Here is a 26830-nt window from a genome sequence, read left to right as displayed (position 1 = left end):
AATCTCTCTCTCTGTCTCCCTCTCTGTGTCTGTCTCTGTGTCTGTCTGTCTCTGTGTCTGTCTGTCTCTGTCTCTCTGTCTCTCTCAGGTGTGCATGCACACACACACATTGGTGACATTTCGGCACCGATTGACATTTACAATCACCACTCTAGACCGCTGAGGGCGGCCGACGCCACCAGCGGGAAGAGAAAGTTCCAGGCTGCTCTAGAAGGCGGGGTCTGGGGGCGGAGCGGGGGGGGGGGGCCGTGAGCACCTGACCTGCTGGGACGATGACTCTGCGCTCGTTCGTGGTCATGTTCGGGGGCGGCGCGTGCTTCTCCTCCAGGTAGCCGCCGTAGCTCATCCCGACCGAGTCCGGGCTGCCCACCATCTTCCCGCCCTTGGCCACGCTGCATTCGTCGGGGGAGTTCCTGGAGGAGAAGAAGGGAAATTCTTCCGTCATTGTGCCCAGTGGAAAACACGCCGCCCCGGGCTCCTTGTGACACAGAGAACCAAGGAAGGGAGAGGGCGGAGACCGAGGGGGACAGGAGGACAGAGAAGAAGCAAACGCAGGGCCGGCTGGGGACTGAGTGTCCGTGTCCTCCGCAGACCCCTCTGTTGAAGTCCCAATCCGTATGTGACAGCCTCTGCAGGCGACGCCCTGGGCAGATAATTCCGTTTAGGTGAAGTTACGAGGATGAGGCCAACCTAGTGGGTGAGTGTGTTTTCCTAAGAAGAGACCAGGCAGCTCCCCTTCCCCGTCCTGTGAGGACGCAGTGAGAAGGTGGCCCTCTGTCCCCCAGGAGACAGCGCTCGCCAGACACCCGGCCCTGCTGGCAACCTTGGCCTTGGACTTCGCGCCTCCAGAACTGTGAGAAGTAGCGTCGTTGGCTCCGCCCGGACTCCAGCATCTGTTCCTGGCTGCCGAGCTGACTATGACCGAGTCCAGGCTCGGTCGAAGCCCCGAGCAGGCACGTGGGGGGCAAAGCTGCCACCCGGCTTCTGCTTGCCCAGCCAGCTCCCCCTGAAACTCACGTCCGATCCCCGCCTGCAACAACGAATGGGAAACATGCTGGAACGGGGAACGGCGGTTTGTTCTCGCTGCGCGGCAGTGAGCGGGCCGCGCAGGCGGCGCTGGGCGCTCAGCGAGGTTTACCCTAGAACAGCGCCCTCTTTGTCAGAACCTCGGGAAGAAAGCCCCATTCCTGCGGCTGATCCTTAGATACGGAGCTTTGAGACGCACAAAGTCCCAAGCTCGGGTGCCTACAGGAAGGCGGAGGAGGATCGGGCCTGGCATCCCGGGAGGCACCCCAGGACTCCAGTGGCCCCCCAGGACCCTGGGATGGGTGCGTGCAGCTAGCTGTGCAGATGAAAAAAAGGGCTCAGCTGCTGGCCCCTGGGCAACTGTCCCCAGAACTGCTGTCAGTAAGGCAGCCATGGCTGTTTGGATAAAGACAAAGCTTCCTTTCTAGAAGGGGGAAAAAAAAAGATTTTTTTTTGAGATTTGAAAGTTACAGGACATGGTGAAATTCTATCTAATGAAGAAACTTCAAATAGAAAATTCAGCTTAACCGGGAAACAAAAACATGTCGTCGGCTTTCTAGGTGGCTGGCCCGGGGCTGCTCCGGCAGGGAGGTCCTAATGTTCGGGTCCATCCCCTAAGGTGGATTTCTAGAAACTGCCTCTCCAGCTCTACCCGGCAGCTGAGTTTTCATTTTCTCAGGAATCGACGAAGCCCCACGGGACTTTAGCTTTCCACCCCAACAGCGGAGGCCTGGGGGGTAGGGGTAGGGGATGTGGGGGGCGGGGCGGGGCGCCTCGCAGAATCACGGCCTGGACTTGACCTCCGGGTCTGAGAAGGTCACAAGCACCCGAGGCGGGGTGGGGGGCACTCTCTGGGGCGGGACGGGCAAGGCTATTCCAGACCCGAAGGCCACAGCAGGGGTGTGGACAGGAAGGGCCGGCTGGGGCTGCAGGGCCCTGGAAAACATCCCTTCGGCGGCTGGGGGCTGTGAGCACACACAGGTTCGCTCTCGGCGCCACCTGGCCCCACGTCTGCCGCTGAGGCGGGGAGCCGATGGCGGGGAAGGAGCAGTCTTGCCGTGGACGGACGTGACGGCTGGGGCCGCCCAGGGCCTGGAGACGCACAGGCCTGCCTGCGGCACCCCCGCAGCTGCGCAAACACGGAGGAGCCTTCGAAACACTAGCGCCGCCCCTCGGTTTCCGGCGCGGCCCACGCACGCGTTATTTCCTCTGGTTTTCCTGGCTTCGAGCATTGTTCGCTAAAGGACCCGTCCTAATATCGAAACACGGAATGCCTTCGCTTGAGACTGAGCTTCCTAGCCCTCTGGAAAAGTCCGTCAGTTGAGCGGAGTGCGTGTTTTGGCCTGTTTGTCTCAAGGACAGACGTTACAAGAGAAGAGAGTTCAAGGGACTTTAAAAGAAAGACTTCACGTGTGAGTTAGGTGACGAGCATATCTCCAGTGAGGACTGTAAGGTCTAGGATAAGCAATGTCCACATGCGGCCACGCACCTGTCCACCCAGACCGTTTCTCCTGAGTGCCTGCTGTATACCACGCGCCTCGATTCTTCCTTCCCCCGCAGAGCAGTTAACTGTCTAAAAAGGTAACGGTCCCAGAGAGGCACAGAATTATAGAACCAGGGGACACTAGGAGTTATGCATCCTTCTAAAGAAACTCCTTCTTTTTCTTCTAATTCTTAACAGTTTTATTTCCATATCTGAGGACAAGCGTTCTAGGCATGGATCACGACCATTTTCCTATGGTCTTAAAATAGATCTGTCATCAAATCCAGAGACGTGATGAGCTATTCAGTTACATTGTTACCAGACCTTTCCAAAACTACATGTAAATATTTAAAATAGTAGCAATTTTCCATACGTTTCCTTTGTTTTCATCTTGCAACCAGAGGACATAACGCATCTCGTTCATCTTTTCTGCCTCAGCCTTCATGGTAAGAAACAGCCACATGAGACCTCTGACCCTATTTCCAAATTTGCACCTTAAAAACAATGAAATGGTCTTTTCTTCCATCGCATTTTGTTTTAGTTTCAGAGGAAGACAGACTGGAACCATGTTTTGGTCATTCCGAATGGTTTTTATAGTAAATCTAAGAGGCCTCCAGCCTGGGAGAGGGAAGGGCACCGCCCCGCCAGGCCACAGGCTGGACACAGCGGGCGTCCCACGGATGCTGGTTGAAGGGACCCAAGTGTTCCAGTCTCGCTTTTCGGTCATTTCCCCTTGGTCTTCCTCTTGGAAATGCTCACAGCAGAAGAGCAGCAGGTTCGTGTGGGCCCTGTCCTGGGAACTCAGCAGCCGCCAGTGCTCCCAACAGCCCTGTGCAGCCGGGGCCGACGTCGCCTGGGTTTCCCGGAGGTGCACACAGCAGCAAAGACCTGGGAGGAGGCAGACCTGAGGCTGCAAGCCGCACACCCTGAACTCACTGCCCGTGCTCCCAGCCCCCGCCTGGAGCGCCCGCGCCGAGCCAGGGGAAGACGCGGCCCTCTAGAACGTAAAGTCGGCCTGAATTCTGGAAAGGCATTGAGAACTCCCGACCCACATGTCCCTCTGGGTTAAGTTAGGCACTGCAGTATACACGAGCATTCCTATTCTAGGACGCCATCCTAGCCCCGGGGGCTCTTTGTCCCCAGGATGCAGATGTGAGACGCAGCCAGGACATGTATACAAAGATGTAAGAAACAGAGGCAATTCCTGGAGAACGTTTTCTCAAGGGCGTCCATTTAGACGCTGCTCTAAGACAATGAAATCCTAACGTGATTCAGAGAACTGCAAAGCGTATACTTAAAAGCCTCGCAATAAATACATTTTCAGCTCCTTGCCCAGGTGTGATAAGAAAAGATGCATGCTCTGGACGTCGGCCTGCTCGCTGACTGCCCTGTGGCCATGCTGTCATCGTGTTCAGAGGCACACGAGTCAGCAGGGAAGACCTCCTGCAGACAGCGAGGTGTCCCACCTGCACCCAGCCCTACCTGAAAGTGAGGGTCACGTGTTCCCTATTGAACTTGGGTGTTCAACGCATTGCTTTTGAAATGCACACCGCAAACAGCATCCTTTTAATTACTGTATTCTTCATAGTCGCATAGGTGATTTCTGGCAGTTTCCGTGAAAATTCTAAGGTAATTCATCAGGTGCTTGCTAAGTGGATAATCATTTGGTGAATATGAAATGTCTCTGCTTTCCTGTTTGGGGCATAAATTTCTTTATTGCAAATAAAGCATGGTTTGAGGTGTTTCTCTCAAAGATTCTTCTAAGGGCACACGAAAGTTATCATGTAGATCGAAACCGCCATGAGCTATCGCCTCCCTGCAGTGGAGAATGGTATGGCGGTTCCCGTGCATATTTATCCAAAAGAACCGAAATCAGGACCCTTGAGAGTATCAGCACTCCCGCGTTCATTATGGCCTCTTCAGAGTGGTCGAGACGTGGAAACAGCCCGAATGTCCACTGATGGGTGAACGGGTAGAGGAAACGTGGGGTACGCACACAACGGAACACCATTCTCCTTAAAAAGAAGGAAATTCTGTAATGTGTGGCAATATCGGTGAACTCTGGGGACATTGTACTGAGTGACATGAGCCGGTTACAGAAAGACAAATACACTTCATGCTTCCGCTGATGTATCCAAAGCAGTCAAGTTCAGAGGATCAGGGAGAGGGGATGGTGGCTGCGGCCGGGCTGGGGGAGGGGGCGTGGGGGGTTTTCTAACCAACGAGCATCGCGTTTCAGTCCAGCAAGACGCAGTAGCTTTGGAGGGTCCGTCGTAAAATACTGTGACCCTTCAGTGACCCATAATGTATCATGCACTCACACTTTCGTTAGACAAAGGGTCGATCTCACGTTAAGCGCTCTCGCCACGATAAAATAAAATGGATAAAAAATTATGGTGTCTTAATCACATTCTCAGATTTGAGTTTTCAGGTCTGGGTTCTATTCGTAACCCACAAAACGCTGGCCTTGACCGGTCCGTACACTGCAAGGCATCCGTAAGAGGGACCAGAGCTGGGAACGCAGCTGCCTGTCTCTGAAACAGGAGGAGAAATCGCACCACAAGCTGGGGTTGCCCCGAAAGGGAAGGCTGGTTTGGAACGAAGAATTTCGCAAAGGCACCGGGCACCTGGCGTGCGGGACTTGGGTGTGTCGCTTGCAACGGCCTCGGGGCCACACGGCTCTAGCATTTCAGCCTCTGCGGCCATCTTGCAAGTTCCCGTGGCATTTGGGCATTGCTACGGACACCCCAGGGAATACACATACAGCGTAGAAAGACCCCTCGACCTTCATGGTGACAACGATGGGGTGTGGGTGCCCGTGCCCTGGTTACTGGTGACGCATGCCTAATTAAGGTGTCCTGTCGAATTTCAGTGAACTCGTCACTCTTCAATGTCATCCGGAGAATTAAGTTCAGGGAACTTGAGAACATGAGCACCGGCCTCCTAAAACATGCTGGTATTGGGGATCCATGGGCAAAGGGCATGGCAGGGAACAGCAAATAAACTGTCGGACCACATTTAAAGCCGGGCGAGAAGTCAGACGCGTTAACCAACCCAGCTGGGTTCTCGTAGGGTCGCAGAAGCAGGGCGTGAAGAAACTCCGTTCCTAAGCCCCCAGGACAACTCTCCAGAAGCTTCTTGATGAATGAACCAGTGTTTAGCTGTGTTAAAGGGTTTTTTCCTAAGAAGGAGATTTCATCATTTTCCTCTGCAGCCCCAGGGTTATATTTATGTGCATGTGTGGTCGTTTTCAATATATCTTACTCCCTTACCCTTCCTCGAACTATGTAACATTTGAGATGAATTATAAAAATGCACACAAGCCCTGACGATAACTTAAGTAATCAAAGGAATAGACGTGAATGGAACATAAGGGCAGAAAAGCAATTAGTCGAGAGGTAAAACTCAGCACATCGAATAAGCTTACTATTCACAGTTGCTGGAGGTAGGACATCATGTTATCTCTGAGCTTCCTCAGAGCCAGAGCAAAGAGGGAACAACATCCTGTTACAACGCACGGGGCCACAAAGATTAAAAACCCATTATTCAGCAGAAGCGAAGCTTTTCCTGGGCTGAGACTCGACGGAAGATCCTCTCGTGGCTTCTCCTAAAAAGAGCTTGTTGATGCGTGGAGCACTATCCTGCCCAGCACCCCGTACAGGACCTAAGACCACCCCACACAGTGCCAGGAGGGGCTGGCGACAAAGGAAGCTGCTCCAGGCCCACAGCCCTCAGCCGCGGAAGCCAGGGATGTGTGTCCTCAGCCGGCCCTCCATCCTTGCCATTTCTTGCTTTTGGAAAGGACTAGCCAGCCAGAGAAATCAGTGAAGACATGTGAAAATAAATAAATAAATGAATGAATGAATAATTAATAAAATGAAAAGACCTCAAGAGATGGCATGCTATATACTCAGGTTTCCACGACCTTCTAATTGCTCCGTTTCAAATTCAACTTCGCCTCAGAGGGTACCCAATGCATTGTGGGCAAACACACGTTCGCAGACCTTACGGGGTTCATTTTCTATCCAGTATTCGACTGTTTGTTCACGCTGAAGTAAACAGTCAAAACTCTTTCTGTGTATTTACATTACAGTAAATACGTGAGCAAAGCTTTTAAGATGCCGCCAGCATATGATAAATGCTGAGAATTAGCTGTCATTATTCATCTCGTCCATGTAGCTCCCCAAGGTCAACGTTACAGGCGAAGTGCAGAGAGGATGGATACAGGTCGTGCCCAAGGTCACACGACCAGCAGTGGAGGGGCTGGGATTTGAACCTACGTCCCTGGGGTCCTGGCTCCAAGGACCTGACCGCTGCACCCCAAGACCCCACCTGATAACTAACTCCCCGGCAGCAGCCTCTTTCGCTGACATAAAACCGTGATGGATTGGACCCGCAGGAGACTCAGGTTCATTGCTGCGGGGAATTTGCGAAAGCATAACCCGAGGACAGTGATGGAGGGGGGAGCGGACGGGGCAGCCGCGGGCCAAGGCGGAGTCGGCGGGGGGCGGGGGGGGGGACCAAAGATGGCAATGCTCCTGTGGACGAACGTGTGGACTGTGATAAGTCTGGTTTGAAAAATAAAAGTCGGTCGCCTTGATCTGCAGGTGCATGGCACGTGCTTCTCCCCGAAACGCCCTCGAGGTGTTCACCGTGGTGCGCGTCGTGCAGGGCGCGTGGGCCGCCGTCCACGCGTGAGGAGGACCCAGAGGGGACGTTCCCGTGGGAATGAATCTGAGCCAGATCGTGGGCCTGAGAGGAGAGGGCTGAGGCCCAGGACGGAAGCCGGGCCCTTGGGAAAGGAGCCAACCTGAGTGTGGAAGGTTCCGTCGGACACAGCCCATGACACAGGCTTCCTTTAGCTGTTTCCGCACATAACACCTTTTCTTTTTTTTTTTTGAAAAGGAGTAATGGGCCTGTAAAAAGGTGCCGAGAAATTAAAATCAGGTCTTCGGTTTTCGAAAAGCAAAATAAACTTGGCATCTGACGTTGGTTTTTCTGACATCAGAGTCTGTATAGACCAGGGCGGATTACATCACGGAAAGAGCAGGCCGCGAAGAGGCACAGAGGCGGCCATCAGCTCGACCAGGACAGAGGCCGGGCCCTGCGCTGCCGTCTGTGCTGGGTGCGGACGAACCTCGTTTATCCTGGAACGTCCCGGAACGTCGCCGAAGGCGGCCGCGAGCGACAGCACTGAGCGCGTGAGCCACAGTAAACCCGTGGGTCACCCACAGCTCAGAACCGTCAGCACAGGCACCGGGCCTTAGAGAAAGCCCAAGGCAGGGCGAAACCCAATCTGGGAAACCCGGGTGCTTCCGGCGGGTCGAGGCGAAGCTGCTCACCCTCCGGCAAACCTACCCGCCCCCGCCCTCCTGTCTGGGTTCTGCCTGTACCCTGGGCGGGGCGGGGGGAGACTCCCATGCCTCGCTCTCCATCACAGGCCGGGGTGGGGGCCAGTGTTCCCCAGCTTTGCTTCTCCTGCTACCGGAGTGAACACCCCCAAATTCAGACCACGCTGGCCTTGTGCAGCCGAAGCCGTCCCTGGGCCCGGGCGTCTTCGGCTAACTCCATACTCTCTAGACCCTCCTCGGCCATCCGTCCCTGGACCTCCTCAATTCACGCATCCGGGTAACATGCACGGGGCAAGTCCCTACGCCAGGCGCTGTCCCCGGGGCCGGGCATACATCGATGTCCCTATCGTCCTCGTGCGTGCAGCCGAGGGGCTAAAGCTTCTGTCCCTGACCCCACACGCCCTACCCCAAACCCCGACCCGCACCACCCCGGGTGAGCATGCTGACGATGGTGCCCACGCAGTCTTAGCTCGTTATCGCTAACGAGAAGGTCACTGTCTTTCCAGACATTCGTTAGATCACTGGGAAGTTTCAGTGAAGAGGGCTTGGGAGACAAAGCTGCAGGGGAGAAGTACAAAGGGCTTGTTCGGCAGCTCCACCCGAAGACCCCCCGGAGAGGCCAGGTCTGGGAGGGGGGCCCCCCCGGGAGGCCGGCAGGCAGGCATTCCAGCCCCTCACAATCACGTCTCATGCGGTTTTCTTCCTAAGAATCCTAAACACACATCCTTAGCTCTAATTGAGCGAATAAACTCCTAATCGAGTTTCACAGCGTGTACTGAGGTGAGCCGCTGCGCAAGGTAATTTCAGGTCCCCAGACAAGGAAGGGATTGTCTAGAGGGCTCCGAGGGGATGCGTGGGTCTGTTTTACTTCTGAATCAGAGGCAGTGGAAAGCGGCTTCAGGCCCCAGGGCAGAGCGCGGGCGGGGCTCGGCGGTGATTCACAGAGCTCGCCGGGCGCACGCTGCAGCTGGAGACGTTCGTGGGCACAGCTGCGTGTGACTCTCACCGCCACTAAAATCTTCCCTCTCCCCACCAGCCCTGTCCCCTTCCCCCTGCTCCGATGGGCTGAAGGCTAAGCTAATTAAAAAGTCACCACCGACTCACCGACAGGGAGTTCTTTGTCCCCGAAAGGGACAGGGAAGATTCTCCAGGAAAGTTTCATATTTAAGTATTTACTTCTCTTTACAGCTGACGGCGGTTTTATCTTTGGGACCGCCTCACCTTTAATCTTAAAAACTTGGGGTAAACGCATTCCTTTGGGGTTCGTCATTTGGAAATAAAATAGTCTATGGAATAAGATTTCTACACGTAGTTAGATGACGAAGACGAGATGTGCTGTCTTTTCTGTCGAATTATTATTATTTTTTAAATTTCTCTCTTTAGCTTGAAACACTTTCATTTCTCAGAGAGGAAAGACTCAAGCCCAGCTGCCACCACAGTGCTTTGGGTTTTTATTTTCGTTAACAGGCTATGGAAAGTCCGGTTAACCAAAAATAATCTCACTTTCGAGACAGAAAATGCCAAAGCCGTCCCCTGTGCCTCTGTCAGTGCCCACAGTGACCCGATGGGGGTCACTTGCGCAGGTCCTGGGGTCTCTCTTGCCGCAAAATGGCGCCCGCCATTCAACATTCCGAGAGACGACAAAGACTGACCGACAGACAGACAGACAGAGAGGCAGCCGCGGAGCGTCCACCCGCCGTCCTAACTTCCCCGAGCAAGGCCCTGTCAAGCCACGTCTCAGAGCTGCGGCCCGAGGGACCGACGTCCACAAAGCCACGGGCCCCTCAGAAGCAGGACGTGCTCTGGCTGGCCCCACTGCCACACTCCAGAGAAACCGCGGGTTCCAAGCCTCCAGCACTGCGCCACCCTCGGCTTAGAAGGTGGCCGAAATGAACCAGGAGACGGCACTCATGCCGGTCCGAGTCAGAACCCCGGGAGCCGAAAAGAGCAAATACGGTCACAGGCACAAAATTCCCTGTCCCAAACTGATACATAAAGTCTTACAGGAAACGTAAGGAAGACACACATGAAGTCAAACCTCAATGAGTCGAAGTGAACAGACCGGGGCCAGGGGGCCCCTTTCAAACAGCAGATACTGAGCATTGTACATAAAATTAGAGACCCAGATGGCAAAAGACCTTCGGCCAACGTTCCATTCTGTAGGAGGCTCTGCCTCACCTGTAAAAGGGTGACGGTGAGGCCCAGTGCAACCTGCCTAAACTGAGGCTGAGTCTGCAGAACAGGGGGGGGAGCCCCCCGCTTTGCACGCAGTGCTGCCCACCGGCTGCTGGGAGGCAGTTCTGTGCACGCGTGTGAGCGTGTACGTGTGCGTGCGTGTGTGCGTTTCTTGGCCTACGCTGCCAGTCTACAGCGGCTGGAGCCTTAGGAGCCCCAGATCGGGTTCAGACGTCAGCAGGGGCCTCGCCAGAGGCCAGGCAGCCGCTGAGCGGCCCGCGGCCCGTCCTGTGTCTGCCCCGGGGCGCAGCTGGGCCCCGTTTGGCTGCACGCCGACGCCGCTCACCGTGTGCACACTGGCGGTTTCGTGTGCGTGAGGCTGGAGTGAAGAAAGGAAAAAGGCAGGGCGGCCGTGGCCCGCCGAGGCCGAGAACCGCCGTCCCCTGTCCACACCGCGCACGGTCAGGTTAGCGTCGGCGGCGAGAACCGCGCCGAGCCCTGGGCGACCCCGCCGGCGGCTCGCGAGGCTTTGGCCGCTTCCTCTCCGGTGTCCCCGCCACTGGTTTTGCACAGAGTGATGTTGTGGGGACAACGGCCTGTGGCATGTCACCGCAGGAGCCTGCGGGCACGTCAGGGCCGAGGGTTTGCAGAATTCCACCGCCGGGCTGGGAACTGCGTTCTTCCCACCTCCCATAGCACCTGGCCTTTTCCTGCGAGGCGAGTGGACAGGTAGGGGCAGACAAACGACCGTTCGCGCGGGCCACGTTCTGTGCAGGAGGAGCGGGGCCGTGTTCCGGCCCGGCCTGCGTCACCCCCGGGGCGTCTGCAACGGAGCGATGAGGGGGGCCCACGGTTCCAGCCGCAGCCCACTTTCTGACTTACGTGACGCCCCCTTGAACTTGACTGCAGGAGGCGTGTGCGCTGCATGAAAGCCCGCCATGCATAAGCTCAGCGAGGACGATTAGCAGAGACCGCCAGGTTGGGGACCAGGAGCTGGACATCCCCAACCCCCTGGCACACCTGGCCTGGGGCCTCTGGGTGCAGGACGAGGTGACTGCCGGCTCGGCAGGGCACAGGGAGGTGGGGCGCTCAGGAGCCACACCCCTGTGCTCGTCCTCATGGGGGGTGAGGCACCCCCAACCCTGCGGTGTCTGTTCTGAACCCCCCAGGGCAGGATCCCCATGTCCGCGACCCCTGCTTCTGTCCCCAGCACCTCGGGCAGGGTCAGTACAGCCAGGTGCCCAGTCAAGGTCCCCAGGGTGAAAGAGTGGGTGCAAGTCCGTGCCCCTCGTTATGGAGCTGCTCCCGACATGGGCGAGAGCATGCAGAGTTGGCAAAACAGGCGGGTCCGATCCCCGGCGGCTCTCCGCCCGCCTCCGGGCCTCTGACGGCCCTCCAGGGACCACGCCCTGGCCCCGCCGGTGACTTCTGTGCGTCCCCTTCATCCTCGCCCTTCCGGCCTTCCGGCAGCCCGGGGGGCTCCAACGAGCAGGCTCCGCCTCGCCGCCCCCTTTTCAGGGCACTTCAAGGTCACAGCCCAAGGAGTCCCAGGGGCCTGCTGCGTGAGCCCTGCAGGCTGAGCCCCTTCCGTTCCTGGGACTGACCAGCCCAGAGGCGCTGGTTTGGAGGGAGGTCTGAAAGGAACGGCCCCGCCACACGGGCCGGAGCAGGTGGGGCCAGGCTCCCGCGTCCACCCACCCTCGAGCTGTCGCTGTGACGGCGTTTCCCAGGCGTGGCTGGGGTCTGCGCCGCTGACTCTCAATGTGGGGGACGGCCCCGTCAACGTGCGTGAGCCGCCCCCACTCAGCGGAGGGCCCAAGACCAGCACTGAGGAAGAGGGGACTCTGCGCTGAGCCCACGGAGGGGCCTGCTGCCCGAGCCCGGCACGGCCCAGACACCGCGTCCTCACGCCTGTGGGAGCCACGTCCTTAAGGCGGACCTCGCGCGGCCCCGTGGCTGCGTCTCTGCAGGACCTCGTGGGCCGGGCCCCCGCTCCGCTCCAGCAGGCGGGCGGGACTCGGGGACGCACGGGCTCCCGCCTCCCCGGCGTTTTCGGCGGAGGGATGATGACACTTGGTGACCTGTTGACATCTGTGTCACAGCTCAGCTCCACAGACGCCTGGGGGCCGCCTCGAGCGACGGGGCCTCCTCGGTCCCCGCACCCCTCGGTCCCTGTCCCCCTCGGTCCCTGTACCCCTTTGTCCCCGCCCCCCTCGGTCCCTGTCCCCCTTTGTCCCCGCCCCCCTCGGTCCCTGTCTCCTGCCACGCCCACCGTCCTCCATCACAGAGGCAGAGGGTCGGACCTTGGTCAGAGGCAGGTGGAGTCAGCTGAGCTCTCTTCACCGGCGGGTCCCCCAGGTCCCCAGACCGACATGGAAACAAGCATGGGTGACTGAGCCCCCTCAGCATCCACCACCAAAACACACCAGTTTGCTTCAAAAGCTGGGATTGCCCGTAAACATCCTACGGGGGTGGGGGAGCTTCCTGGGCCCTCTTAGCATTCTGGGAGGGCCTGCGAGAGGAAGACAGTGAAGCCGCACTGTTTGCTCGCAAGGACACTGCGCGGTTGCTCCAGAAATGATTTCGCTTCCCAGGAGAGATGTGCCGTGCGCCGGGAAGCGTGAGCGGCTCCCACCCCGTGGTGCCGGCTCACCCAGCGCTGAGGAGAGGCGACCCTTTCTCCGCCCCGAGATCTTCTATTCCTCTCCCTGGATCCATACGGGGTAATATCTCGTAATGGGAACCAACTTTACTTTTCAAACCTACGTCCAAGGACACGCCTTTGAGGGCCAGGGCTCCTTCCCCCTTCGCGAATGCATTCTACGCGGCGGCAGCAGCATCGCGACGGACCCGGACACGTTAACGACTGTGGGGGACATCGGAGCCTGGTTCCAGGTGAAAGGCACCGTGCGCGAAGACGAGCGGACGGAGGAGGGAAGAGGGGTGGGAGACAGGAGACTAAGTGGGCCCGGCGGCTGAGGCCCGAGGCCGGGACGTCTGCTACGCCGCCTGGCCACTAGCCGACACTCTCCCTCCATCAAAACGGAAGACGCCACTATTTTCCAGACAATAAAAACCTCCACGATGAATCCTGCCACATGTGTGCACGGCACCCCCCCCCTCCCGCAGCACCCTCACGCCTGGAAAATTGAATTGAATACCGCATCTTCAAAGGGCCTCGCTAAATATACTGCCGGCTTTACAACCCCTACCCCCGGCGCGGGCCGTCGGAGAGCACATTTTCTCCGACTGGCCCGCGTTACTCGTGCTTTACGAAAGGGTCTTCGGAGAAGCGTGGAGAATTCCACAGGCCCTCTGCAAGGGACAGGAAAAGCAGAAGGGTGAGAGCCGGCGGTCTCCTTACCTTGAGCCGTTCACCTGGTTCGGGTTACATTCCATCTTGATGGTGACCCTGGCCGGGGGTTGCGACAGCCAGTCCTGCTGAGGGACGCGTGGGCTCATCTTGGATGTCTGTCCATAGTCGCCGGAGGAGGACGCGGTCATGTCCGTCTTGGCGAGGTGTGGCGTTCCGTAGGCACACTCAAACAACGACTGGTCCTCGCTCACAACTGATAAGGCTTCCTGGACGCCCAAAGAAACACAATTCAGGACACTCCGAAGGACAGGCATGCCTCAAAACGTTGCTGACTTCTGAGTCATTTCTAACTGGGACCACATTTTAGGTAGTTTTATGGCCTCCATTTCTACCTTGCAAAAGGAAAAAAAGTAGCTGTTTTTTCTTCCCTCTAGACCACAAATGTCGGAACCGGCCGGCCTAGGGAAACTTTTACGCCGGTCACCAAACACCCCAGGCTGGACTGCAGTGGTGCGGATAACGCCCACTTTAATCTCAACGCGAGGAAGCGGGATTTCAAAGGTCTTTTGGAGACATCCAATTGCATGTGTCACTACTTGACAAATGCAATCTATAATCCAAGCAGACAGGGTACAGAATGGCCACGAAGATTAAAAAAAGACAGGCGACGGCTCGCACCTAAGCGTCTGGCGAGACGGCCACGTTCCCAGAGGAGTTTGGGGGAGAGGCGCTCAGAGGAGCGAGGGCAGAACGGGGCCCCGGGGGACGAGCACACGAAGATGCGCGCCTCCCCACCTCCACGTGATTAGCCCAAATAGAGTTCCGCGTGGCGTTTCCGTGATGGTGAACATCTGGATGATAAATGGAACGCACACTCACAAAGGGCTGCGAGTTATCCAGATGTCTCCAAATGCCAGGATGTTTAAAGTGCCTGGACCGCTTACTAGCGCTTTCTTCCTCCCCCTGACTGTCTGCGGACATCTTTGCTCTTTCGCACGATTTGGTGAGAAGAAACGCAAGTTTGCCACCGGCAGGGCGCTCTTCTCCGCGTTGAAGCCGAACAAACGGCTAGCCTAGGGCTACGCCCTCCCTTCAATTCAGCGAAGGCAGATTTGATCTGAAAATTTCGACTACGTGAATGATATGCCATGCAGTGATTATACAGAATAACTACAAGACAACCCAACTGTGGTTCCTGTACCAGAAAGAAATCCACGCGAAGCTCTTTTTCATGGTGGCCCTTGGGCGCCCGCAGTATCGCTATCGACGAAGATGCTAATGCTGATTTGGTCACACTTTTTTTTAAAAAAAAAAAAATGGGAATTTTGGAGCTGGGGCCACTGCGGAGACTGTCTAATCCAAACTTCTCATCCCCAAGTAAGAAAATCTGAGACCCAGAAAGGTCCAGACCTGACATGAGCTGCCCAAGGTCAACAGCGAATCAGAAGTGCTTTGGTTTGGTCACCTGCTCCCCCTTCCCCCACGGCCTGCAACGCCCCGCTCACAGTCCCTGGTTTGGGATATATAAGTTTACGTTCACATTCCCTTCTTATTCTCTGAGTTGATATTTAAATAAATAAGGATGCTTCCCACTAGTTACAGAGACTGACGAGCAGCCTTTCTAAGGTAGAGAGGTCTCTTTCCCTACCCAGAAAGTAGCAAATTGTTAGGGAACCCATGCAATTTTACGAGCCCAACCCTCGGTGTGCTTGGCCACTCTACCCCCCGCCTACCCAAGGACCAGCTTCTTTCATAGTTTCCCAAGCACTTGAACTTCATTGCCAGATGCACCGTGCGGTGAACCAGTGAGTAGGGAGCGTGACAAAGGACAAACTCGATGCCTCAGCTCTCAGAGTGGTGGCCGGGTGTCTGTGCAGATGGAACACCCCACCACCACCTCTGACTGCTTTAAAATCCCCAGAATCACAGGCCTGCGATGCTTTAAGAAAGAGTAATTGCATGTGGGGAGGTTAAACAGCAACGCGAAATGTGTAAAAGAATGCATCGTGCCCACCGGAGAGCCTGAATGAGGCACGAGAAAGGAGGAAAGGGGAGAGGAAGGCCTCCCGAACACTCGGCAACGGCCGACATGTCCCCGAGCGGCGGCGGCGGCACGGGGCAGTGCCCGGGCGTGCGGGGTGCGGAAACGGGCGTGGTCGGTGTCGGGGCGCCCGGGCGACGTGGCGCTCTCTTCCCGTCACGGATGGCAGGAGGCACGCGAAGGCCTCGAAACTCGCCGAGGTGGGTTTACACTGGCACCACGGACTCGGCATCGTTGCGCCAACGAAGACCGACACGGTAGCTTCTTAACGAACGCCGCGGCGCGGAGGACCCCTTCCCGGGAGCTGCCATGCCGGAGAGGATGGTCGTACTCGCTCAGAGCGGGAAACATGCCATGGCTGCCGCCCGCCCCCGCCCGGCTCTGCAGACTCGCCAGGCTCCGGGGGGAATAACTTCCTACGTCATGTTAGCGTTGGCTCAGCGCTCACCGAGCAGAGAAGCCGGACCAAGTGCGCACTTTGTGTCAGGGATTGGCACACGCGGGTCAGACGTAAGGCAAAGGCTGTTTAAATTACCATCAAAAAACAAAAAATGGCTTTTCCAACACAGAGTAACAACGTTACAATAGTCACACATCTCCAAGATAAAGTAGGATATTCCTGCAAACATATCCAGTGACCTTATTATAAAGGCCGCGCGAGATTTTTTAAGAGGACTGAAACAGAACCAAGACAAGGCGGCAGTGTGTGTTTGGAGTTGGGCGGGGGGGGGACCCGTCCTCACATCTGGCAAAGCATTATTTCAGCACATGGTTTTCTAAAGAAAGGAATCAAAGTTAATTGAGATCGATTTAGGGGGGGAAAAAATTACAAACGCTGGAGAGAAGAGAGACACACATCTTTTCCTCACATCTTAAAAATTCTCCTCAAAGTTAATATTCCATAAAAGATGAGAAAGGTGCTACGATTCAGAATAGCAACAGTTGCTTTTGTTCACCAGAGGAGAAATAGTCCGAAGAGGAGGAAGCTTCAGGATAAACATTTCAGAAGGAGTGAAACACAGTCCACATCCTGGACACGCAGAGCGAGTGAGAAGCTGGCCCCAAAATGGTTCTAACTAAACCGGGCCTGCCCAACGCCGGGAATGAAGGCCTCGTCAGGGCAAGGGACACGCAGACAGGCACTCCTTCGCACACACGTGGCTGCCATGGCTCGCACGTTCTGATGACGGGCGGGTGGTTTCTGGAGGCCTGTGCAGCGGGCCGATCGCTCGCACAAAGTGCTGTTCTTCACGGGAACACAGAAAGCACACTCTGGCCCACGGCCCCCCTCCGCGCGCCCGCCTGACCTCGCTACGCGATACGCAGGTCTCATCGCCTCTTCGGTTCCGCGTGGACGACAAAGGCTGATGCAGAGGCTCCTCCTGCCTGAGCCCTGGGACTTCAAAGCGGGGAGACCCCCTGGCCTCGGCTGACGCTGACCCTGCCTCCCTGCCTGCCACGTGGCCCCCTCCGCGGCCGAGGCCGTCCCACCTACCTGCCTGCCTGCCCGCCAAGGTGTCTGCAGGAGCCTTAGTTAGCATGTACGGGACCATCTCCCAGAAGCTTCACCCAGCTGCAGAACTTGGGGACGGCTCTGGTTGCTTTGTAACTGAAAGAGTCAAAACCTGGCAGAAACGGGGCATAATAATTTAATATGCCCGCCTCTGTGTTACTATAAAAAGAACTGAACTTTAGATTGGTGTGTGCCCGTGCGCAGGGCCTCAGGAGAGCTGGGAGATTCTGATGTGGCAGGTGGCATGCTCCCAATGCCATTTTTTATGAACTTAGGAGAAACACATAAATCCTCAGCAAATTGCTCCAAAACGAAAGGGCCCACTGTGCTCGTGTGCAGTGTGCACTGTTTCGTGTGAATACTGAACGTACCAGGAACGTATGAGGACCATTCCTTCGCATGTCGATCATGGGAGAACCGTTGACCAATAGATAGTTCCAGAAAGTGGAGCGGACTCAACTACATTATGTCCCAAACGATAAGACTAAAATATGCTTCTATTTTTAAGTAACTAGATTTGGGTACAACAAAGGGTCCAAAGGGCTTAGATTAAAAACCAAAAAATGAAAAATAAAAAAAGTCACCTGCAAACTGCCATTTTCAGCAAAGACCCAGACGGATATTTTGAGAGGCTCCTTTATTTCAAGTGAAAGAATCAGAAAATAAGTGTCCGGGCTCAGCGTTGCTTCTGACGTGGGCCCGATGATTCATAAAAAGCCTGTCATGCTGACACAGAGAATCCAACGTACTTAAATTTTCATGAAAATCCGGGTGTGGTAGAAGAGTGGAAACGGGGAACATCTTACAGAATGATGAGCTCGCCTTTGCGGCGGGAGCAAGGGGGCGCACTCAGGGGGACGTGTTCCTTACGCGGGTTTCACAATTTCAGCCGACGGCCAGGGCTCGACGTCCGGAGCCCTGGATTCCCAGAGTGGTCTTCCGCTTCCTCAAGCCCACGCGTCTCGCACGGTTACGGAAAGCGCATGGGAGAACAAAACGGAACAAGCTTGCTGGGATGATGGGCACGCTTCGGAGACAGACTCTAGCAGCAGCCTTTGCTGTGGCAATACGGTGTCCGCTTCAGAAAGCCAATGTTGTCTTGAACCCAGAGCCCGCCCGCTCTCGTCGGGGTTCTCGCCCGCTCCAACCCGATGCAAAACTCTTCCTTAAACTTCTCTTATGCCTGAGCAAGCAGAATTTGCTACCTCGTAGCTCCTTCCACTGCGATGACTAAGCCATCCTTCAGACACTTTTCCCTCCACTCAAACGGATGATCCATCATGTAATGCTCCCGATTACCTTGGTAAGGGCTTTGCATGCAGTATCTTTTCAAAGCCTATTTCACTGACTTTAAGACGCCCCCATTTCCCACATTTTACCACCTCTGGAACCTACAGTCAGTGGCGTGTCACATTTATTGGCGGCTTTTCATCTGCCTTGAGGACAGGTCATTTTGCGTTTTATAAACGACGGCATCTGATACTCTGTGAACGACGGTCATGCCGTCCTGACAACAGCCCGTAAGGCCGGTCGTCGTCCCTGCCCACGGGACAGAGAAAGGAAAGGAACAGCGAGGACATGACGGACGCGGGGTCGGTGTTCCCGAGTGGCGTGGCGCCCGGAGCCTGCTCACGCACGGCATCGGTGTGTCGTGAGGCGGGGAGGAGGAGGAGGCTGGGCTAGTGGAGGTCCCAGTCGGAGAGTGTCTCTGCCTGGGCTTCTTTGCTCTGGAGAGAGCAGACCCGTTATCACGGATAAGAGGTGGAGTCACCTAGAAAAAGAGGCTGGTGGAGGGACGGGCCGGGGGAAGGTGAGGGAGTAAGTACCCAAGGTCACGGGACTTAGGATGGATGCACAGAACCAGGAGAGGAAGCGGAAAGTCCTTTGGAAAGCAGTTAGGGACTTCCTGAGCACCACGGGCTCTCCTAGGAGCCTAAAAGCGTGCAGCGATAGGTCCCAGATACATCTCATTATTTCTCACATAACAATCTAAATGAACAAAGCTATTTTTTTTCTTTGGTTAATCAGATTATTCAGACCCAAACTTATGGCCATGTACTGGGGTGCATTCATTGTGGGTGAACACCTGACTTCTCTTAGCAAATAATAATACACAGGAAAACTAGGGCAGGTAGGAACACTATTTATAAACGTGCAAACGCCAGTGCCACTTGGTGGCCTTTAATGGATGTCTGCAGCTCTCACGATATTGGAAAACTATTGATTAGGTTGTCTCAAGCCCAATTGCTTATAGCTTCTCTTCAAGGTGGCGTGCGTACAGGAGAGGCTTCTGGAAAGTCTACGGCTGAAGAAGAGAAAAACGCACGAACCTGACAACACACCTAGAGAAGACGCCCCCCCCCACCCGCCACCATGCGGCCAGCGACGTGCCGGTCCCTCGGGGGTTTTCACGCCGAATCTGCAGACACGGCCGCGTCGCATGTGACCAGTGTGCCATTTCGCTAGAACACCACAACCGCTAGCCCCCGCGCGGCCCAGGTGCCGCGTCGGGCTGGATGTGACTCGCTTTCGCCCCTTCTCGGCATCGTTCTCTTTTCCTCTTAATTCTCCAGCGGAGGAGACATGAAAATGATACGATAAATGCGGCGTCTAGCTTTGTGCTCATGTTTTTCTCATTTAACACGTTGCTATTTTAGTCCTTCAGAAATATAAAAAATCTTGGAGGAACCTCAAAGGAAAAATGCACATAGGCAAATCAAGCCCATCTAAAGAGCGTATTTCTCCAATGTGGTATCACTTCAGTATCAGACAAGTTTACAACTCACGACACCAGCCCAGCGCTAAGAGAATGAGACCCCGGACTGGCGTGGAGGCACGCAACACACATACATACATGCGGGTGCATGTGGGTGCACGTACATATATACTTGTGTGCATGCACACAGGTACACCTATCTGTAATACACATGCATATGTGTGCACATGCATACACACGAACACACTTGCATGTATGTGTTCATATATGCACATATACATGCCTCTGCATGCACACATACATGCACCTATCTATAAATACACACACATGCACATGTGTGCATGCACACACACAAACACACATGCATGCATACATATGCACATGTGCGTACACATATACACACGTGTGTACACATTCACATATATACATACCTGTGCATACACACATATATGCATGTACTGATCTATAAATATATACCTATACATGCATGCACGCAATACATGCACACATGAGTATATGCATATGTACATGTGCGTGCATGTACGCGCATGCATACACGTGTACATGAATGCACACATATAGATGTGTGCATCCGTACATGCCTACATGTACATGCGCCTATCTATACATACATATATAAACATGTGTGCACAAGCATATCCATGATACATATACATGCATATACCTATATACATGTGCAGACATGTGCACACATACATACACATCCATGCATAAATAGACACGCTTGCCTACCTGTCTGTCCTTGTCATCTTTATTAACACGGCACAGTATAGGACTTTTCTATACTCCTTCTCTTTTAACGTGTTCACCAGGGCAGATGTTGTCAGCATGACACAGAGGACCTGACTTCCTCTCTTTTCACCTTACCTGTTTCTTCCGTTCTCATTCTAGAAGGTGTGCTCCCTGCCCTCAGCTTATCCCTTCAAAAGGGACTGAGTTGGAGATGTGCCCCTTGTGACCTCCGACTGACCCCACCCTCTGAGCTCTCTGCCTTTCCTTGACCTCTCCAGTGGCTGCCCCTGGAATTTTCCTTGTTCACATACTTCTCCCAGTTTTATGAAAAAATAAGCATTTTCAAGGCAGGGTCCTTCATGTGTGTGTTCCTAGCATCGCAATAGCTTCTCACGATCACGTGTGTGCCGACAACCGTATTAACCACAGAACCGAATCAAGGGGCCGCATACTTGAGAGACAGGCAGGTCGCGCAGCCGGCGAGCAGGAATTCAGAAGCCAGCGGCCACTGGCCATGGTCTGCATTCCCATCATCATGGAGCACACTACTGCAGGCTTCACCTTACATGTACGTGGGCTTAAACGCGACGTCGCTAGGGAACGTATGAAAGAAAAATAAAGCCGACCAGGAAGTCCACTTTCCCAAAGCGAGGAGAGAACCATGCGCCCGGGAAGCGAAAATGCTGGAATACGGCGGAAAGTGGAGCTTCGTGGGAAATAGTCAGAGAATAGTTACGCTCCTCGCGATGAAAACGAGATTTACGTGAGCCTTGAGGAACTGGAAGCCTGGGAAACGGAATCGCAAAGCGACTCGTGTTCATGCTCTCAGGCTGTGCGGGATGTTCTTTGAAAGATCTGAAGGGAGAGCGAGATGGGGCCGGTGAGCCCGGCATCCGAGGCGCCAGGTTGCAGATGCGCGAGGTGAGCAAGTCCCGGCGCGGGGCGGCATAGCATGGGCTGCTGCGGGATCACGGCCCGGTGCCGAACACCTGAAACTTTGCTAAGAGGTTGGATCTTATGTTTAGCGTTCTTATCAAGAGATAGATAGATAGATAGATAGATAGATAGATAGATAGATAGATAGATAGAGAAAGAGGGAGGAGGAAAACTTCCAGAGGTGACGGATGTGTTTACGGCATGGATTGTGGCGGTTTCGTGGGCGAATACTCATCTCCACACTCACCAAGTTGCACGCATTAAGTATGCCTGGCTCTGTGTATGTCCATCGAGCCTGAATAAAGCCGTTCAAAACAACAACCACACAAGAAACAGTGCATAAGTGATGCTAATGGCTGCTTTGTTTTCCTGCCAAAAAAAAAAAAAAGAAAGAAAAACAAAACCCACACACACTTTTTTCCCACAGGCCTCTGTCCTTCTTTAGATAAGAACAGAGAGTGTAGGAACATGTGTGGAGACTTCCTGTTTGTACGTTTTAAGTCGGGGCGAGAGCGGAGGGTGCCACCGCTGCTCCCTTAGGCCCTTCTGCGCCCGCCTGGGTTTGCCAGTGTCTGACATCCGGCACTCGGTTCTGTTTTCTAATTGTCACTACTTAACACTTGGAGACTGGTCATCAAAAGCCTCCATTTTATGTTAATCCAGTTTTCAGCAATTCACTTGAGAGGCAAAGATCATTTTCGTTTCACTTTTTATAACCAAATTTAGGATAAAAAAAAATGAAGACGCACCGAAATGCAGGTGACGGCCAGGCAGAGCGCAGCGAGTGGCCCTGGATTTGGGGTCAAAAAACCTGAGTGTGAAGCTGGATTCTGCCCCGGCTCTCTGGACAACCCGGAACTTCCCCAACCTCTGAACGCACTTTATAACAACATTCCCGGGTATGTGCATGTGCGTGTGCATGTGCATGTGTATGTGTGTGCGTATGTGCGTGTGTATGTGCATGTGTATGTGTGTGGGTATGTGCGTGTGTGTGTGCATGTGTATGTGTATGGGTATGTGCGTGTGTATGTATGTGCGTATGTGCGTGGGGGAGGGGTCATGCACACTTGCACATTCGAGTTTCAGTAGAGCTGCCTTATTCTTGTTAGAGTCTCAGTTTCTTCAACTATAAAAGTAGTGTTGATAACAGCTGCTGAGCCCCTAACTAGGGGTCCAGGGGTGCTAGGTGGATGAAATGAGCTAGTGGAGTGGTCCCCAATCCCCCCGGGACAGGGACCAGTACTGGTGGCCTGGTAGAAACTGGGCCGCGCAGCAGGAGGTGAGCGGCAGGTGCGCGAGCGAAGCTTCACCTGCATCTGCAGCCGGCCCCAGCGCCAGCATCGCCGCCTCAGCTCCACCTCAGATCCTCGGGCGTTAGATTCTCATGGGAGCTCCGGTCCCCGGTGCCACAAAGGTTGGGGACCGCTGGGCTAGCGTATATAAAAGGTTTTTATAAACCTTAAAATCGCATTTTAATCATGATCGCTTTCTAAGAACGTTGAGGTGACTGGCCAAATTCTCCCCGAGGTTCCAGGCTGTGGTTTGGACCGTCCATTATTAATCATGTTCTAACAAGCCAGACGCCAGGAAAAGGCATGCGGTCACATTCTTTGTCAGCACTAAAATTTAAAAATCACATGTCTTTATCTAACCCGGGGAGAAGGGTGGACGAGCATCTTTCGTTGTTAAGAGCGCATGTGTCACCTGAGCTCCCTGCGATACAGCCTTTGTGTCCACGGTCCAGTTCTACAGGGCTTTTCGGTTGTTAATTTCATATAAGTTTGTTTGATGTCAACTAAACATCAGCTTTGTGAAGGAAAAGGTCTGGATCCCCTGCTCAAAACTGCTGCTATATTCCCTGGCATGTTGTTGCCACTCTCTTGTAGGGAGTTAAGGGAGGGAGGGAGGGAGGGACGGAGAGAGGGAGGGAGAGAGGGAGGGAGAGAGGGAGGGAGGGAAGGGAAGAAGGGACCTTGTTCTTCCCGCATAACCCCACTTCTACCCCTAAAACAGTACGGGGCACACGGCTGATGTTCCTCAAACTCCACCGGGGTGTGGGATCCGCGATGCTTTTCATTTTAACTTTCCCTAAAATCTCGCGAGGTTTTTAATAAACTTGTACACGGAGGTGTTTCTACGGCAGCCTCGCTAAGGAGCTCGTGGGACTAACTCGCCCTTCTGACTTTCGAAGCTGACTCGTCCGGGGCGATACAGGTGACTCAGGTTTCAAGCGGCAAAGAGGATCCTCAGGAGAACAGAGCCCCCAGGAGCACAGGGTGACGTGTCACTGGCATTTTCCCTCTACTAGAACAGCCCTTCTCTGAACCCCGAGGGAGAGGCAATGCCCATCCCTCGCGCCTTCAGAAGGTGCTCGGGGGAAAACAGGCAGCTCCTGCTTAGCCTTTTTCAACACCCGCATCCCTCTGCTAAAAATACAGGCTGCCGCACATCTGGAATGCGTCTCAGCGGATTCATTGTTTTCGATAAAATCCCAAGAATTTTATTCATGAGAAAGTTCTGGCACAATGGGAGACCCTGGCGAGCACCCGCGAGAAGCAGATGTCCCGGCCTCCGCCCACCCTCTGTCTGCCGCGGGGTCAGCTCGTTTTTATCAGGTGTCTGTCTCCTGCCTGCGAACGCTGAATCCACAATTTCCCAGGAGAGGGGGTTGTTATCACAGCCTGAATTTAAAAAAAAAAATGATGCAGTCACCCCAAAATGGGTGCCCCGCCAGATTCCCCATGTGAGTGCCAGGACGGGCACGTGTGGATTTAAACGGGGCGGCAGGGACACAGGGCCCCGGGTTTGAGATCCACCTGCTCGCGCCCCTCAGCCAATCGGCGTCTCCTCGCAGCGGAAGGCGGGTCTGGTTCTCCGGTGCTCCCCGCGGCTCCTCCTTACAATAACACAAAGCCTGCCGGACTTAACTGGGGCCATTCTCGTGCTGCCAATGCCCAAACCACAGCCCCGCCTTCCCCGCCTCCGAGCGGCTGCGTGGATAAGGTGGGAACCCGTCGCCCGCGGAGCTGCCAAGAAGCTTGGAAGGTAAGTGTGGGCTCTTCCCACGACGCCCCTGGATTTTCACTTCCCACGTCCTGCGGTTCTCCTCCTCCCTCCTGGTGGCGAGGAGGCAGTCGGGACCCTGGGAGCCCACGTCACGTCCACGAGCGCGGTTAGGACCGACGCCCTGCGTGGGGCTCCGGGCTCTCCTGCGCATCGAACCCTCACGAGTATCAGATAATGTGGTTCTACTAACTGAGACGGGGCTCTCAGGTCGGGAGAGGAAAGCACGTACGGTCCCCACTGTTCTCGAGGTGTCCCAGGGACCCCCCCTTTCTTTCCTTTCCATCCCTGTCCGCAGATAACTGTCGGCACAGGCTGTGCACTGTCTGAAGCAGGCAGGAACACAGCTTCTTTCTCTTAGATGCCCCCCGTACGTGCTGTGGCAAGAGCTGAATGCTGAGGTGCTGGGAGGGGCCCGTCCTCGCCGAGCCCCCGCGTCAGCTCTGGGGGTGATGGCGCCCCCGCCCCGGGGCCACGTGGTGCTCTGCATACTTCCCAGCACGTGCGTCTGCTCTGGCCACTGCACGGGAAGGGGACCGAGGAGCCAGGGTGTCATAAACTTCGCTCACACCCTGCGCCCAGCTCATTCCTCTCCCGTGATGTCACACGGGGCTCCAGAGAGGACCCCATCATCGGAAGGCTCTTCGTGCACCAATGAGCTGGGTGCTGGCAAGACTTCGTTTGTTTATGAGTCTGGGAGTGTCGACCTCAAAACCCAATACAGCTGAGTTATTAATCGTCGATGTGTCCAACAATTTCTGACTACGCCCGCCTACGTCGCCCCCAACGGGGCCCCTTGGCATGCAGCCGCAGCCCTCTGCAGCCGGTCTGCTCCGAAAGCCAGAATCACTGGGCACCTGCGGCTCCGCTCGCGCCAGCCCCGCCGTAACCTGCAGAATGCCGCAGGGGCCCGAGACTCTGAACGACGCCCCTGTGGGAAAGCAGGAGTTTCCGACGTCCAAGGCCACGGGCACCACTGCACAGGCCCCGCGCTGCACGGAGACACTTACCGGACACGCGGGGGTGGACCGCGGCCCGCCAGCCCTCCCTCCAGAGGCGCGGGGCGTTCTGAGGCACCCACCCGTGTAACTTGCATGCTGAGGCTAACGAGGGTGGCCCGTGTGACCACGCCTACTTAAAGGGCAACGTATTTGGAACCAAAGAGGACGACCCTCCCCATCGTCCTGCCCAGTGGGCTGACGCTGACCGCGGTGTGTGAGCACACCAGACGCCCTTCAAACCAACTTCCGATCCACACGAGGTGCGAGGGACGGACAGGGCCACGGCAGGTCGGGTAGCCGCTGAAGCCCGGGACTCCCGATCCCAAACCCGAGCAGACCGGAGACCCAAAGGGCCAGCCCCACGGGGTCACATGGAGCCCCGCCGCCCGCGGCAGGGGTTCCAGCAAAGCGTTTGACCCCAGAGCGGCATCTCCACTACCACGACGCACGTCCACGGCAGCCGCTCCTGCACACGGCACGCTGACGTCCCCTGCCTGACCACTCATGTCAACGTCCCCAACTGTCACGCTCTGCCTTCGAGCAAAAGACTGTGTGTCTGTGAGTCTGTCCATCTCGCCGCCAGCAGGTGGGGGCGGCGGCCGGTGATGAATGGGACGGAGCACGGCCTTACCTCCCTAAACGTCTTAGGCCGCGGATGAACTCTCTGCATCTCCCACTGCTCCGCCCGCCCCGCGGTCCGGCCGGATGCGGCCTTGTCGAGATCAGCTCCGAGCTCCCCGCAGCACCGCTGGGGGGCCCCGCCCTCCCAGCACTGCCCTCCGTTACCCACTCAAGGGCAGGCGGCGGATGGCCTTGCAAATTCAAAATAAATACGTAAAGCCTAGAGTGAATCCGAACCTTCTTGTTCAAAGTCTGATGCTGGGCCCGGCAGCCCCTGGGACTTTGTCAAACCAAGGTGCAGAATCTCGGGCCCCGGCCCAGAACCACTAAGTCAGAATCCGGATTCGACCAACCGACAAGGCGAACTGAACACACGTGAAGTTCTGAGAACTGAGTTAGAAGGCAGGAAGTGCCTGGAAGGAAAGGAGAGGCAGAGCCGACTGAGGAGGGCCGGGAGGAGAGGGGCAGACTGACACCTTTAATTTGGAGTGGTAGTCAGGGAGGACCTCACGGCGGAGGCGAGGCCCGAGCACACTTGAAGGGAGGAAGCCACAGTAATAACCAGAACGAGACCAGAAACAGACTCTGAAGTTCAGGGGTGGGATGCTGGGTTCAGGAACAGCCGGAGAACTGTCTCCAATTTACTGCAGAGGCAGAGAGAGCGCGGGCTGGACGAGGTGGCGGAGCCAGGTGAGGCTGGGGCGGGTGGGCCTGGCAGGCCGCTGGCGGGACCTGGGTTTTCCTGGGAGTGAAGCGCGCACCCCGCTGACGCCCTGGCCCCCCGCCCAGGAGCTGTCTGTCTCCTTCCCTGAGATGGACAGATGCTTCCCGCCTC

The 26830-nt window shown here is 55.5% G+C and overlaps 1 protein-coding gene across 3 annotated transcripts in view; it reads right to left on the bottom strand.

Annotated features, from left to right (window-relative positions):
- ERG (ETS transcription factor ERG) overlaps positions 1 to 26830 on the bottom strand; it is a 214914-nt gene that overhangs the window by 35351 nt on the left and 152733 nt on the right. For all 3 annotated transcript variants that reach the window (XM_036218930.1, XM_036218931.1, XM_016127471.2), the window contains 2 exons: positions 13400 to 13617; positions 262 to 413 (listed from right to left, as the gene is read on the bottom strand). In XM_036218930.1, the coding sequence (XP_036074823.1) occupies positions 262 to 413; positions 13400 to 13617 (370 nt within the window). The remainder of the gene's footprint in view (positions 1 to 261; positions 414 to 13399; positions 13618 to 26830) is intronic.

This window comes from Rousettus aegyptiacus, unplaced genomic scaffold (assembly GCF_014176215.1).
Source record: "Rousettus aegyptiacus isolate mRouAeg1 unplaced genomic scaffold, mRouAeg1.p scaffold_m13_p_4, whole genome shotgun sequence".
Taxonomy (NCBI): domain Eukaryota; kingdom Metazoa; phylum Chordata; class Mammalia; order Chiroptera; family Pteropodidae; genus Rousettus; species Rousettus aegyptiacus.
This window is presented reverse-complemented; position numbering and strand designations above follow the sequence as displayed.